This window comes from Nicotiana tomentosiformis, chromosome 1 (assembly GCF_000390325.3).
Source record: "Nicotiana tomentosiformis chromosome 1, ASM39032v3, whole genome shotgun sequence".
Classification (NCBI taxonomy): domain Eukaryota; kingdom Viridiplantae; phylum Streptophyta; class Magnoliopsida; order Solanales; family Solanaceae; genus Nicotiana; species Nicotiana tomentosiformis.
Genome location: NC_090812.1, coordinates 39733651 through 39748680, shown reverse-complemented (window position 1 = coordinate 39748680; position 15030 = coordinate 39733651). Strand labels below are relative to the sequence as shown.

The 15030-nt window shown below is 38.4% G+C and overlaps 2 protein-coding genes across 2 annotated transcripts; one reads left to right on the top strand and one right to left on the bottom strand.

Annotated features, from left to right (window-relative positions):
- Positions 1 to 1046: 1046 nt before the first annotated feature.
- On the bottom strand, positions 1047 to 7033 carry LOC104109410 (AP2-like ethylene-responsive transcription factor At1g79700). Its single transcript, XM_009618705.3, has 7 exons — positions 6446 to 7033; positions 6167 to 6249; positions 5912 to 5920; positions 5603 to 5691; positions 5241 to 5365; positions 4769 to 4845; positions 1047 to 1995 (listed from the first exon to the last, which is right to left on the bottom strand). Exons 1-7 carry the CDS (start codon positions 6664 to 6666, stop codon positions 1271 to 1273), a joined length of 1329 nt encoding a protein of 442 aa, XP_009617000.1. The 5' UTR covers positions 6667 to 7033; the 3' UTR covers positions 1047 to 1270.
- Positions 7034 to 11054: 4021 nt separating this feature from the next.
- LOC138905988 (uncharacterized) lies at positions 11055 to 12062 on the top strand. Its single transcript, XM_070194503.1, has 3 exons — positions 11055 to 11174; positions 11247 to 11417; positions 11631 to 12062. Exons 1-3 carry the CDS (start codon positions 11055 to 11057, stop codon positions 12060 to 12062), a joined length of 723 nt encoding a protein of 240 aa, XP_070050604.1.
- Positions 12063 to 15030: the final 2968 nt, after the last annotated feature.

Genomic DNA, 15030 nt, shown 5'->3' with positions numbered 1-15030 from the left:
TCAAGTCTGGTACATAAATTTTTTAATTTAATTGCTTAACTTTGCTCTATGTAATATTAAAGTTACAATATTATTTTTTTATAATAGTAAAATTATTAAATTATTTGTTAGTTGTCCAAAAAAATAAAACTATCAAAAAGTTATCATTTTGCCAACATCTACATGCCATGTTATTCATTTTGAAAAGAAAATCTATAGTTATTTTAGAATACAATATATTTGTAAAATTACTTAAAATTTATTGAATTGTATTATTAAATCCCTTACTCCAATACTTTATTGTTACATTAATTATCTTTTCCATTTGGCCTTAGTACTATTTAATAATCTCATTTTACCTTTTACCTATGTTTCTTTTTAATTTCACCATTTGTTCAGTTTTTTAAATCATATTTTTAGTTTCTCTTTTTTTGTTTGTACTTCTTTATTACCTTTCACATCACTTTTTAATTGATAATTGTCTTGTTGTTTTATTTTTTGAGTTTCAGCGCTCAAATTCCTTAATCGTTATTATAGTCGATGATCAACCCTTGACACATTTAGGCTTTGATCTTCGACTCCTAAGCTCTACTCCAAGTGAGAAGACTTCTGTGGGTCGCTTTCCGCATGAAAGACGGAGTCCTCTTCGTCTAACAGTTTCACCGGATTACAGGCAGGCTCAGAGGGGGAAGCGTAGCTAGTATTGATTGAGCTACTGACCTTTGATTCACCTGATTCCGAAATTTTGTTTACTAGTATATCATATTTTACAACATTTCTCTCATTGATCCTACAAACATTTCTTGAGTTTTATTTATCGAGTTTTATTTATCGATCTCATATGTTGTGTGGGAGTGATATATAACTAAGAACATTTGTAAAATTGCAAGATTGCAAGAAAATTTCCTTCTTGCTCTAATTAGATGCGAGTCCTAACCTTGCTCAACTCATTTTACATGTTTATTTGAATGTAACTTTTATGCGTATGAGAGTGTCATTTTGTGTTTCGTCTTGGTAATATTAAAGATGCAATACGACTGAGGGGCTGGGGGATATCAACAGGCAAATGAAGCCAAAAAAGGGGAGCATAGATTCACCCTTCAAAAACTTGTTAAGCAACATTATAGCTAAACTGCAGTAGTTCGTTTTGGAGAAGAAACTAATTAAAACACAGTCACAAGGCCTTCTGCTTGTGTCCCTATATCTAGGAAAGGAAAAGGGCATCTAAAGCTAGCTAGGAGGAAGGTTTCCTATCAAACTTATAGTTTCATTTCGACACAAAACTGAACCTTTAGTCCAAACCTCCAACATCTTTCATGTCGCTAGAAACGGATGTGGTTCTAGACACAGATGATGATGAAGTAGGCGAATTCGATGGATTCATCATTGCTTCCTCCTTAGCTTCAATCATGTCGATGATCATGCTGTCGGAGAATACATCCAGGTTGAACTCATTCTCACTTGATTGCTCGTAGAAATTGAAGTCAATGTTGTTGTCAAAGCCAGTATTGTTGAAAAAATCCATCAAGTCGGATGGTTTGTCAAGTGAGAAGTCGGAAACTGGGAAGGAATCAAATGTGTCATCCAAGTACATGTTCCACGGGTTGTCATCTTCCTCCTCGTGATCCTTGGCCTTTATTTTATCAGCAGATTCCACTGAAGGAGCAAACTCCAACTTCAGAACTTTTGGTTGAGTCACTTCATCAGAATCAAGTGAAGGCGTAAACTCCAACTTTGGTACTACTATTGGTTCCACTGCTAATTCTTCTTGCTCTTCTTGGTGAAACTTCTGTTGGTTTTCTTCTTCTTGTTGAACTGGCTGTTGTTGTTCAGATACCTCATTTGATTGCACTTCAGCAGAGGATTCTGTTTTTTCCTCCTTCGGTATCAGTTCTGGTTCACGGAATTTCTTCAACTTATCTGCATACGTGCTGATGTCGAAGTTGGTGACTGCATTTGGCCCTCTGAACTCAATTGCTGCTAAATCATATGCTGCAGCTGCTTCCTCTTGAGTGCCTTCAGCAAGGAGAAGAAGTAAATAACCAGTGATTTCAAGAATCTGTTTGTCCACTAAACTCATTCCAGATAATGTTACTGCACTCAACTATTTGAACTAGTTTATAAAATCCCAGAATACACCAACTGAACATTGCAAATAGAAGGCAGCAGACCTAAACAAAGACATCATCCATTCAAAACAATTGGCAAATACACAATGCCGTATTTTGCATTTTCCAATCGCCAATGCCATCGGCAAGTGAAAACATAAGTAACAAGGAAATTGATGAATCTTAACTAAACTAAATGTATGTGACAATATAAACGCTCTAGATTGGGCTTACTCGTTCGTAAAAAGCAACAAATTATGCCTCAATTGCAAGTAACATGGGATTATATTACTACTTGTTCCGAAAACAACACAAGTGTCTAACTTCAACTCTTTTTGAATGATATAGTACTACTTGTTCAACCCATAGGTGTACATGACATGTTTTTCTTCATCACTAAGGGGTCGTTTGGTACGTGGGATAAGGATAATAATCTCAGGATAGAGTTTGGGATTAACTTTATCCCATGTTTGGTTTGGGGTATTACCTAATCCCGGGATAACTTTTACACTAGGGTCATTTGGTACATGGGATAAGGATAATAATCCTGGGATAAAATTTGGGATTAACTCTATATTATATTTGGTTTGGGGTATTAGCCAATCCCAGGATAACTTTTACACTATCCCATATAAAAAGTGGGATAACTAATCCCATAGGATATCCCACCATTGTACCAAACTACCCCTAAAATGGTGGGATTAATTATCTCATATAGAAGGTAGGATAGCTAATCTCATGAGATATCCCAACCTTATACCAAAGGATGACCCTTGTGGTCTGAAGGATAAGAAGTGCTCCCCTTTAAATGGGCCCCTATGCGTCGCAAATTAAGATTAGTTGGACTATCAAAGACCTAATGATTATACCAAAGGGAAAAAGAGACATGTTTTTCTTCTACTTTTTTTTTTGTTTTTTTTGGGGGGGGGGGAGGGGGGGGGTGAATTGGTGGGGAAAAGAAGAGATTGTACCTTATGCATCACTTAAAGTAAAAGAGAAATGTCATAAATGATAAAGGAGGGTGTGGTCTTTGCAGCCTTGTTCCAGTGATCAGGGTTAGTTTTTTGGAGTGTATAGTTGGACTGGACATGAGGATGATGAGACAGTATGCATCAATCCAAAGGCATAATTGTCTACTGAGATTAAACATAAATTATTCAGCCCATTAGCATGAATCAAGGGTCTGACAATATCACGAGCCAAGATCTATACACACAGATTAATAATAAACAGTTAACTATTCACATCTCTTACTACTGTAGTAATTAATATCTCCCACTTAACTAAGTACATAGCATCTACATGATTCAGGTAATTTCATAAAAATCAAAATTGGCTCAATTGAGTTGCCGAATGGAGCAAGTTGTTACACTACATAACTAAACGGCAATATTTTTATATCTATTAAAAATAAACCAATTTTATGGTGTGCCATATTCCATTTACTTAATATAGGAAGTGATGTTTAATTTAACAACCCACTTAAAAATTTTATAATGCATATGTGGGACCCACTCAATGGTCGGAACCGGCCAAATCCCAGGTTAAGCTTTGCTTATTCGTGAGTAACTAGAATCATATGGTCTAAAGAGGTTCTGTAGCTATTGATTGCTTAAATATGGACATTAGTAGTACTAGTAAATTTTTGTTTATTCTCTAGTTTAGTCAAACCACCACAGAACAAAATGGGTAAGGCTTAAACCCACTAAAGAAAAAAGAGGAATATTTTCAGTTTTTATAAGGTTGAACAGAAATCCTTAACTTTTTGTACGGTCCACAAAGATCTGCATCAAATATTTAATATTGGACCACCTCAGCCTTTTAACTTTGATCGCAGTAAATAATATAAAACACCAATTATCATGTGCCATGTCAGCTTTAATCCTATTGATGTATTAGATGTTAGACATGCAAAAGCGATAAATCTTTTCAAAGTACTGAATCTCCTATACTGAAAAAAGAATTGGACACAACAAAGATTATAGGGAGAAGATTAAGATACCTCTAGCGTCAACCAAAAGTTTTCGATTCTAGTTCTCAGAATAAAGAATCTAAGGACCCGTTTAGTCATAGATTTTGTCAAAATAAACTTGGGTTTTATTTGGCAAACACATGTTTGGCCATAGATTTTGCCTACATTTTGGCCAAATCTCAAGTCCCAAATCCCAAAATCAGCTCAATAGCTGGTTTTGGGCCAAAATATCCCTATTATATTTTTTAAAAATTGTTCCTAACTTTTGTATTTTATAAAAGAGCCCACCATTTATTATTTTGTAACGATGTTGTTTCGTATTCTCGGTCATCTGATAGTGTATCATGTAGTTCATTATAAAAATGATTATTTTGTATCAAATTTATTTATGTTCAGGACTATGATTTGCGATAATATAATGAATGTTATTGATAATAGTATTGTTTGGTATTTGTGATAGTTTTTAAAACTTGTGAATATAAGTCATGTTTCATGTTTTTCCAAACCAAATTTCATCCAAAACATATGTCCAAACACATTTTCATCCTCAAACCAAACTTCACCCAAATCAAATTTTTCAGAATAAATTTGGGAATCTATGGCCAAACGCTAGCTAAAAAACCTTGAACCGACCAACAAACTAGCACTCGAAATCACACTAACCACATTTTAAGGTGCAAAATGAAAGAAAGATAAGTTAGAGACATACTGTAAGTTCCCAAATAGAGGTACTTATTTCCAAAGACTCGTCCAATTCTTGCTTCCCATCGACCATTATGGTGGTGCCTGTCAAAATCAAAATCAAAATCCAACAATAGTGGGTCAAATTCGCGTTCTGTCCAAAAATAAGGGGTTATTTTTGCAAAATGCAGCTCGTAGAATGGTCAATTTTTCGAATCCATAATCACTTAAGCATGACTCACATGGTCACACCCCACAGCCCACATATAGACAGTGAATCCAAATGGGTCCCACTAAAACTAGGTCCCAGTGGGTACCACTTAACCAGTTGTGCGCAAAAAGCATGAAAATCCACAAAATTTGTTGACTTCTACTAAATGTACGCTCAATATAAGTAAAAATTAAAATTGCATGTTGCTTTGTCTTTTTTTACTTTTTCTAATTTAATTAATTTAATTATTGAAATGATTTAATTTATATTTTTTATATTATATAAATACCTTGCGACGCCACGATATTTGGAAACACCCCTAGAAAATCCACTGCTCAGTCGCCGTAATGAAGCCAAGTACTCTTCCTTTGATAGCCTCTGCATTTCTTCAAGCTCTTTGCTATACGTTTCGATCTGCATTGTTTTGTTGTACATCACGATTCACAAATTGTACCGTATCCTTATTTGTCTATAGTGGACTATTTTTTGTCACTGTACTACCGTTTTGTCCTCCAAGAAAAACAAAAGAGGCTAAAAAATAACACCCCCTAACTTTTTGTTTTACATGCAAAATATTTTAAAAAAATATATAAATTATATCAAAAATGGAAAATATGGAATTTATTGAGAAAACACCGAGAATTTAATTACCGGAAAATTAAGTATAGTAGCGGGTCCCCAGTACTTAAGGGCCGCAAGATCATAAGTTCGGGCAGCAGCTTCCTCACTATCATAAGCTCCTGCATTTAATAGCAAATTGAAAATGGCATTTAAAATTTTGCAATTAATTTGTTTTTTTGTTGATTAATTAAAAGAACAGTCAAACAAGTGAAATTACGTTAAGAACAACTTATGCATAAAAGGTGCTGTACATAGAGCTGAAAACACTTGTACATATCTCCACACTAATGATTCTGATTTATCTAAAGTCATAAAATTTGCAAGAGGTTTAGTGCTTACCCAAATAAACTAAGCAGCAAGAGGCGTTTTTGTTAACGTTGCAAGTGACAGAGAGGGATCATCACAAGAACCAACAAAGAACACAGTCAGATAATTAATTAAATTAACAAAATGAGATTAAAAGTAAAAATTGCTGTAATATAATAATTACTGCAGATCTCATTGATTTCAATTCATTTTTTAAATCCACAAAATAAATAAATAACTAAAAGAAAGATAAATAAGAGTAAAAAAAAAAAAAGAAAGAGCATTCACTTTGTCGTCCTCTCTTATTCTGAATGCTATTCCAAGTACTCTTGTCCCATAGGTGAGCTTCATACCTTCCTGTCCATCTATGCCTGCAAAAAAAAAAAAAAAAAAAAAAAAAATCGATTTCTTTTATCGCCCATTTTTTCATGCATGCAATCAAAAACCAAAACCCAGTACAAAAATCCAATTGAATTTATGATTTCTCACAAACACCTTGATTGAGTGTGTTACTGTGTGAATTAGCACTGAGAATTAAGTGGGGTTTAAGCAAAATTTTAAACATACCTGGTTACACCTCTGTAAATTGAGCTTCTTCTGGCAGTAGAAGAATTAGGAGAATCAGCATTTAAAATTTTCTTGGCTCTAGTAGCACGTTTGGCTCTGGGCTTTGATTTTGGCTTTGGTTTCAGCTTTTGCTTCTCTGTTTCCTCATGGATTTGTTCAATGCATGAAGATGAGGAAGAAGAAGAGGAACAAGAAAAAGAAAAAGATGAAGATTTCTTCATAACTTTTTGCCCAGAAAATAAAAATTCAATCTTTATGCTTTGAATTTCTGATTTTATCCTTTTGGGGGGTTTCGTCAATTGATAAAAATGGCAATGTGGGTGTTGTGGGTATTCAATTTTGTTGGATTTAGGAGGTTGAGTTGAGGACTGGAAGGTGGAAATAGAGATTGGGTTGGTGTGTAAAATCAAGAAAAAAAGGGTCTCCTCTTTCTTTCTTGTTTTCACTCTTCTTTGCTTTGCTGCTTTTCTGGTAAACCAAAGTGGTTTACCAAATTAAGAAGAGACAGAGAGACAGAGTGAGGAATACAAGAATTGCATTTGGGTTAGAATGGAGTTATAAGCTGACCAACACCACCCACCCTTTATGAGTTTGGGTGGGTGGGGGCGAAAGAGTGAGGTAAGTTAAGTTAACTTGGGTTAATATTAAACTTGAGTTAATTAATCTTTTTAACACTTGGTCAAATGCAAGTTCAGATTTCAGTTCAGAGCCATGATGTTATACCAATTGGCCTTTCTTCATTTTCTCCATGGGAATCTTTTCAAAACAAATTCAGTGTAAAAAAAAAATACAAAATTTATTTATTTTTAAATATTTTTTTACTTTGAGTTTAAACTTGTGGGGTTGTCAGTGAAGAATTGTGTCTTGTTCTTCTACATATAGAGAAGGGGGAGGGACGCGTGGTGTGAAATGTGAAGGGTGGTTTAATGGTGGAAGGTCAACAAAATGACATTGGTTTTTGTGATTAATTACGGGGCAAACCACTGTAGAGTAATAAAAACGTAGTCTTTCAAGTTGGAATAGCGACGAACGAGCGTTTGTCTGGTTTCAGTTTGGCAGTGTGAAAAGGGCTTCCAAGTGTTCAATTTCATAGCTGTATCCATGCAAAATAAATTACATAAATTTGTAAACAAAAGTAAATGAAGAAAATAAAGATGGGAAAAAGCCATAATATTTGAGGAGAATTTAATCCAAGTGATCCCTTGAGTTCAAGAGTAAATTTATTTTCATCTCTGTTTTCGTGCTTTGAGCACATACGATCATCTAAATTTATAAAGGGAAAATGATATTGTATAGACGCTCTCAAAATAATAGTTGAAAAATATTTTAAAAAATATATATATATATATATATATATATATATATATATATTGTATGTTATATACAAAAATTATATAAATTTCATATACTTTTTCGACTGTCGAATATAAATAGTTTCTGGCACGAACTAAAAATGAAAAAAAGCTCATTTATAAAAGTTGAGCACTTTTGGTTCAATTGACGAAATCTTCAAATAGATCATCTAAGTGGGCGTTTGGGCATAAGAATTGTAAAATTTCAAAACAAAAGTGAAAATGGTATTTTGAAAATTAGAGTTGTGTTTGGACATGAATATAATTTTGAGTTGTTTTTGAAGTTTTGTGAGTGATTTGAGTGGAAATTTTGAAAAACAGTTTTTTGGAGTTTTTCAAATTTTCGAAAAATTCCAAAATTCATCTTTAAGTGAAAATTAGAAAATTTATGGCCAAACAGTGATATCCAAAAAAAATAAAAAAAATTCGAAAAAAAGTGAAAAAATTCTTGTCCAAACGGGCTCTTAAATTACACGGTCATATTATTTTCGTTACTAGTAGACCTTTCTTTTTGTTTTTATAGTATTTCTCATTTGAATTTTTCTATTTTTGGTGTGACTTGTGCTGAAATTAAAGAAAGAAATGAAATTGGAAAATAATCAATCGGGATTATTTTTTATATCAGTTACCTGTAAAAACCGTGATATTTTAATTAGTTTTAATGGTCAATTTGGATGCTTTCTTGTTAGACCATGCTAAGTTTTGCAAACTTAAAAGACTATACATGCTCAACATAATACAGATAAAAATGGACCTACTTCTAAACTTAAGAGACCATTTCAGTTTAAACCTCAATTGATATTAAAAATTTAACCATAAATTTGATCTTTTCAAGTGTCTCCCACTTTTTATGCACCTTTTCACTAGATTTACTATAGTCGATGTGTTTACCGAAAAAATCGGATAACGTTAGATTTTGTGTATGGTTCTAAGGATATGCGATATAATTCAATATAAATCGTATATAGAAATAGAGATATATGTATTCTTGACTATGAGAATACAAATAGTGGGCAACAAGAATGAATAAGATAAAGTAAAACAAGCATAAAGGGATATTTTTCAATATGAGAAGCGGTTGTTTCTGTTATAGTGTGTTTTTTCTTCTCTGCCTCCATAGCTTACAAGGATTTTCCCTTTTATGGAAGAGGGTCATTACAAAAAATAATAAAATAAAGCATACAGTGGAAGGCCCATGATGACTTGTCTCTTCCTTGATTCTCACCAAGATTCTCTCTCTTGGTACGGTTGTAACGGCTCTTGTCTGTGAGCTCGATACTCGCTCGAACTCGTTACTGGGTCGGGCCCTTTGGCTCGAGTTTGACCTTCGAGATGGGCGTCGCGCATTTCCGACCTCGAAGCAGTGCCTTGCGGATCGATTCGGTCACGGGCTCGATAGGGTTATCGAGCCGACTCCTCGAGCGATATTCGGGCTCGAGGCTCGTTAGTACCGACTTCGGAGTTCACTCCCAAAATCTCATTTCGACTTTTTAACACTTGAACTCGATAGAATGTAGGAAGGCCGAAATCTATTTCGACCGTATACAGATAGTCCCTTCGTTTCTCACGAAGGATGCGGTGAGAATCGATGTGATTTTTGGTGAATCGATCGGGTCATAAGACGACGTTTTCACAGGGATCAAATACGACGTATGTGATAGCTGTCCTATCGATTCAGCCTTTCAAGGTATTTAATGCTTGTCAGATGGCGGTCGGCCATCTGTGATATTGAACCGTCATGATGCGAGCCTATAAATAGCTCTTCCACCTATTATTTACTTCTTTCACGCATTTACTCCCCCAAATTTTCCCATATTTTCTTCCTTTCTTGTTGCTACCAGAGCTTTGGTGTCGTCAATTTTTCACTTTCCTTTATCTTTCTTCCTCCCATATCAATGGCTAAGACTTCGAAAACTGTGCCTCAGAAGGAGAAAGCTTATTCTTCACGGCCGTCCGGCGATAAGGCGCAGGTGGAGCCGTCCACCTATGACTACATTCTCGGCCCGTGTACTCTAAAGATTGATTTTAAGATTGAGAATCCTTCATCCGTCCCGGGTCGGTGCGAGCACGTTTCGATGTATATGTGCTCTATAATGGAGGGTCATCTCGAGGCCGTTAGAAAAGACTGCAACTGGGGTTCCGAGGTTGTGTTGCAAATTCCATCCCCCGAAGAGAGCGTCGTCACCCATGTGGAGGGGTTTTTAAGTGTTTACACTTATCCCTTCACATTGGGTCCGGTTGACCCGGTGATCATCGATTTTGGCAAGAGATATCAGGTCAACCTTGGTCAGATTCATCTTTCTCTATGGCGTATAGTAATCCTACTTCGCTTCTTCTCCACCAAAGCTGGGGGCTGGATTTTTTCCTGAATCACCTCATACAGTTGTATCGGCCTCAAATCTTTCGAGGATTAATCAAACTTCATCGTCGGACATCGAAGGCTTTGATGTCGAGCATCGACGAAGACAAGGATCGGGGTTGGATGTGGCATTACATTCGGGTGAGGACCCGTGACCTTATTCTGGAAGAGAAGATGTCGTTCTCCGAGGAATGGAATTTCGACCGTAAGTTGTTCTCATAAGATGCTGCCTTTTGTATCATTTTTTGATTTTTTTTTATGTCTCTTCCCGATATACAGTTGTCCCTTGGATGCCACAAGCGGTGCCCGACCTTGATGATTGGGTTCGGAAGTAAGCCTCGACTTCCTGTTATGCCAAACGCGCTTGGCGTGATTTGGCTAAAGGCAGATGGGAAGCCAAAAACCATGGTAAGGTTTTACTTCTCGTTTCCTTCGAAGTGTTCTTTGTGCTCCACTCGTTACCGATTTCCTTTCATGCAGGCGTAACCAAGGATGCCGCTTTGAGGCCTTCGAGTGGTGAAGAAGGAACCAAGTCCCCGGTCTCGAGACCAGGGAAAGACAAGAAGCGCAAAGCTGCCTCTCGGTCAGAGGGCCCCAAGCCCAAAACTCGAAGGGTGAGGAGGAAGGTAATTGCCCTTTCGATTGACTCAGTCCAACGACTGAGAGAAGAAGAAGAAGACGAAGAAGAAGAAGAGGAAAGAGGTGCCTCGGCTTTGGTGACCCGATATGCGAGAGCTATCGAGGTCACCGAAGCTCCTGAACCGATGGCAGTTGTACCGAGTCTTGATCGGGACGCCTCGAGTGATTCACTTGGGACTATGACAGTGGGTTATTCGCCTTCTCTTCCCACCTTTTTTGAGGAGGCGTTAAGGAAGCTCGAGAATTGAAGATCCCCGATATGGGCGAAGGTTCTAGTGCAGGGGATCCCTTTCGGGATTGCTTTACCGGAGTCGATGATGCTTCAGACATTGGGGATGCTTCTCTTCTACTGGAAGAGGCACAACGTTTCATTATTCGGGTAATGATTTTACTATACTTGGATTCTTTGTTCTTTTCCGAATTTGACTCATGTTCTTTCCCTACTGTGCAGGCCAGTAGTAGATTTCGGGTCGACCTTAGCCAGTGTGAGGCCGAGCTTCAGAAGGTCTCGGTGGAGAGAGACGCCTTGCGGCTTCTTTACAACCAAAAGGACGAGGCTATAAAGGACCTCCAAGCGAATTTGGCTAAGGCTCGTGAAGAAGAGGCCGAACTTGACAAACAGGTGAGCCTCGTTCTGTTAAAGTATGGGGTTGACTCGACTATGGAAGTTAACCCTTCGTTGTCTCAGCTGCAACAAAAGGTTAAAAAGATCGGGTCACTTTGGGAAGAAGTCGATCAAATCAAAGCTGAATGTAATCGATGGAAGGAGACTATCGATCGCCTGGCTGCGGAAAAAGAGACCATTTTGACCAACTTATTATCGGCCGATGTTTAGCTTCGAAACGTTAAGCAAAAGGGTTCGGATCAGGCTAAGAGAATCAAGGAGCTTGAAGCCCAGCTTGCTGAAGCCAAGGTCGTTGTTGAGTCATCAAAAATCTTGGCGGATAAGTCCATTGCCGTGTATCGGGCTGATGCCGAGGCTGCTCAAATGGAGGCACGAGAGGCGGTGGACATTGCCGACACCCGAGCACATTGGATTGCCGAACTTGCTAAATATAGGTCTCGGAGGGAGACGCTCGAGGAGATACATGCCCGGGGCTTCGACCTTACTGAAGAAATAAAAAAGGCTAAAGAGCTCGAAGTTGAAGCTGAAGCTTTGGCTTCTGATGGCGATGATGATGATGATGACTGTAGCAAGAGTGGATCCGAGGATGGGGGAGAGCCTGACAGAGAAGCAAGCGCCCCTGAGGATGATCAGGAAGCTTAGTTCATAATTTTTTGTTTGTAATCAACCATGTAAAAACTTTTGCATATAGACAACTTTGGCCGATTTGCGAAGACTTTATGTGTGCCTTACAATTCAATCAAAGTTGAGTTTAATGATTCGAACTTGAAGAAATATAATCCGTGGATCTAATTGTCGAATGAAATAATGTAGCCCGTGGGCATGATGGTCGAGTGAGTGCTTGCTCAAACTCGAAATAAAAGTAGCCCGTTGGCTTATCAGTCGAGTGAATGATTCAAACTCGATGCAATGTAGCCCATAGGCATAATGGTTGAAGTTGCCCGTAGGCTTAGTAGTCGAGTGAGTGTATGCTCGAACTCGGAAATAAAAGGTATCCCATAGGCTTATCAGTCGAGTGAATGATTCGAACTCGATGCAATATAGCCCGTAGGCATAATAGTCGAGGTTGCCCGTAGGCTTAGTGGTCGAGTGAGTGCATGCTCGAACTCGAAAATAAAAGGTAGCCCGTAGGCTTATCAGTCGAGTGAAGGATTCGAACTCGATGCAATGTAGCCCGTAGGCATAATAGTCGAGGTTGCCCGTAGGCTTAGTGGTCGAGTAAGTGCATGCTCGAACTCAAAAATAAAAGGTAGCCCGTAGGCTTATCAGTCGAGTGAATGATTCAAACTCGATGCAATGTAGCCCGTAGGCATAACGGTCGAAGTTGCCCGTAGGCTTAGTAGTCGGGTGAGTGCATGCTTGAACTCGGAAATAAAAGGTAGCCCGTAGGCTTATCAATCGAGTGAATGATTCGAACTCGATGCAATGTAGCTCGTAGGCATAACGGTCGAAGTTGCCCATAGGCTTAGTAGTCGAGTGAGTGCATGCTCGAACTCAGAAATAAAAGGTAGCCCGTAGGCTTATCAGTCGAGTGAATGATTCGAACTCGATGCAATGTAGCCCGTAGGCATAATGGTCGAAGTTAACTTGACTGTTTGCATAATAGATCTCCAAATAGAGGAATTTTCCTTGGATATAAAATGTCGATAAAGAAGAGAACTTTCTTCGCACGTCATTACACGTTTTTATGTTTCGCGCCTGGGTTCAGGCCAATCTACATGAGCATGGTTCGTTTTGACCATTTGGCTCTTACAATTTTTCCTATTGGGACCCTGTTGTTGTGAAATAACTCTCTTGCATCTGAACTCGATGTATTTGTCGGCCAAATGCCCCCTCAGTATTCGAGGTCGATTGTAAAGAAACTTCAGATATTGTTGAAAGTGCAACACGATCAATGGTTGCCTCATTAAAAACCTTGCCAAAAAACCCATTTGGGATAAAACCGGTCTAAGGGAAAAAGAGTGCAATGCGTGCTTTCAATCGAAAGATCCATCTTAGCCCTGTTCGGACTTCTGTATGGGTCAGTTTTGAAATGTAAACGAATATGGAAAGGTCGTACCTTAGCAATAGTACTGTTTCAGATGTGATACATTCCAGCTGCTTGATAGCTGTTTGTTGTTTATAATGCCGAGCATGTACGATCCCTTTCTGATGTTCTCGAGCACCTGATATGGTCCTTCTCAATTCGATCCTAGTTTTTCTTCGTTCGAATTTTGGGTATTGATGGTGATTTTTCTTAACACTAAGTCCCCGGGCTTGAAATGGCGGAGCTTGTCTCACTAAGTCCCCGGGCTTGAAATGGCGGAGCTTGTCCCTTCGATTATAATATCTTTCGATTCGCTACTTTTGGGTGGCCAATTGGACGAGAGCAGCTTCTCATCTTTCGTCCGATAATTCGAGGCTGGTATTCATAGCCTCGTTATTTGACTCTTCCATCGCGAATCGAAATCTGGTACTGGGTTCACCAACTTCGACTGGTATTAATGCTTCAGACTCATATACTAAGTAGAATGGGGTCGCCCCCGTACTGGATTTTGACGTCGTCCGATATGCCCAAAGGACTTCGGGAAGGATTTCTCCCCATTTTCCTTTAGCGTCGTTCAACCTCTTCTTTAGGTTTTGAATGACAGTTTTGTTCGTTGATTCAGCCTGTCCATTCCCACTGGGGTGTATGGCGTCGATAGTATCCTTCTTATTTTGTGATCTTCGAGGAATCTTGTTACTTTGCTGCCAACGAATTATTTTTCATTGTCACATACTATTTCGGCGGGTATCCCGAATCGACATATGATATGATCCCAAATAAAGTCTATAACTTCTTTCTATCTTATTTTTTTGAACGCCTGCGCTTCAACCCATTTAGAAAAATAGTCAGTCATAAATAAAATAAATTTGGCTTTACCTGGGATCGATGGCAGAGGGCCGACGATATCCATTCCCCATTTCATGAACGGTCGTGGGGATAGGACTGAGTGGAGTTGCTCTCCGGGTTGATGGATCATTGGTGCAAACCTTTGACATTTGTCACATTTACAAACAAATTCCTTCGCATCTTTGCCCATGTCGATCCAATACTACCCTGCTCTGATTATTTTTCGAACTAATGTGTCGGCACCAGAGTGATTCCCGCAAGTGCCCTCGTGCACTTCTCGTATGATGTAATCGGTATCTCCCGGACCCAAGCATACTGCCAATGGTCCATCGAATGTCCTTTGGTACAACGTTCTATCCGAAGCCAACGTGAATCGAGCAGCTTTAGTCTGTAGGGTCCTAGAATCTTTAGGGTCCGATGGGAGCTTTCCGCTATTTAAGTATTCAATATACTTGTTTCTCCAATCCCAGGTTAAGCTTGTAAAATTTATCTCGGCGTGACCTTCTTCGATTACCGATCTCGAAAGTTGAACAACATTGCCCGAGCCCAAGTTATCCACCTCGACCGACGATCCCAAATTCGCAAGCACATCGGCCTCATTATTCTGTTCTCGTGGAATATGCCGTAAAGTCCATTGTTTGAAATGGTGCAAAGTGACAAACAGTTTGTCCAAATACTTTTGCATTCTACCTTCTCGAACTTCGAAGGTTTGGTTTACTTGATCCACCACCAGCAAAG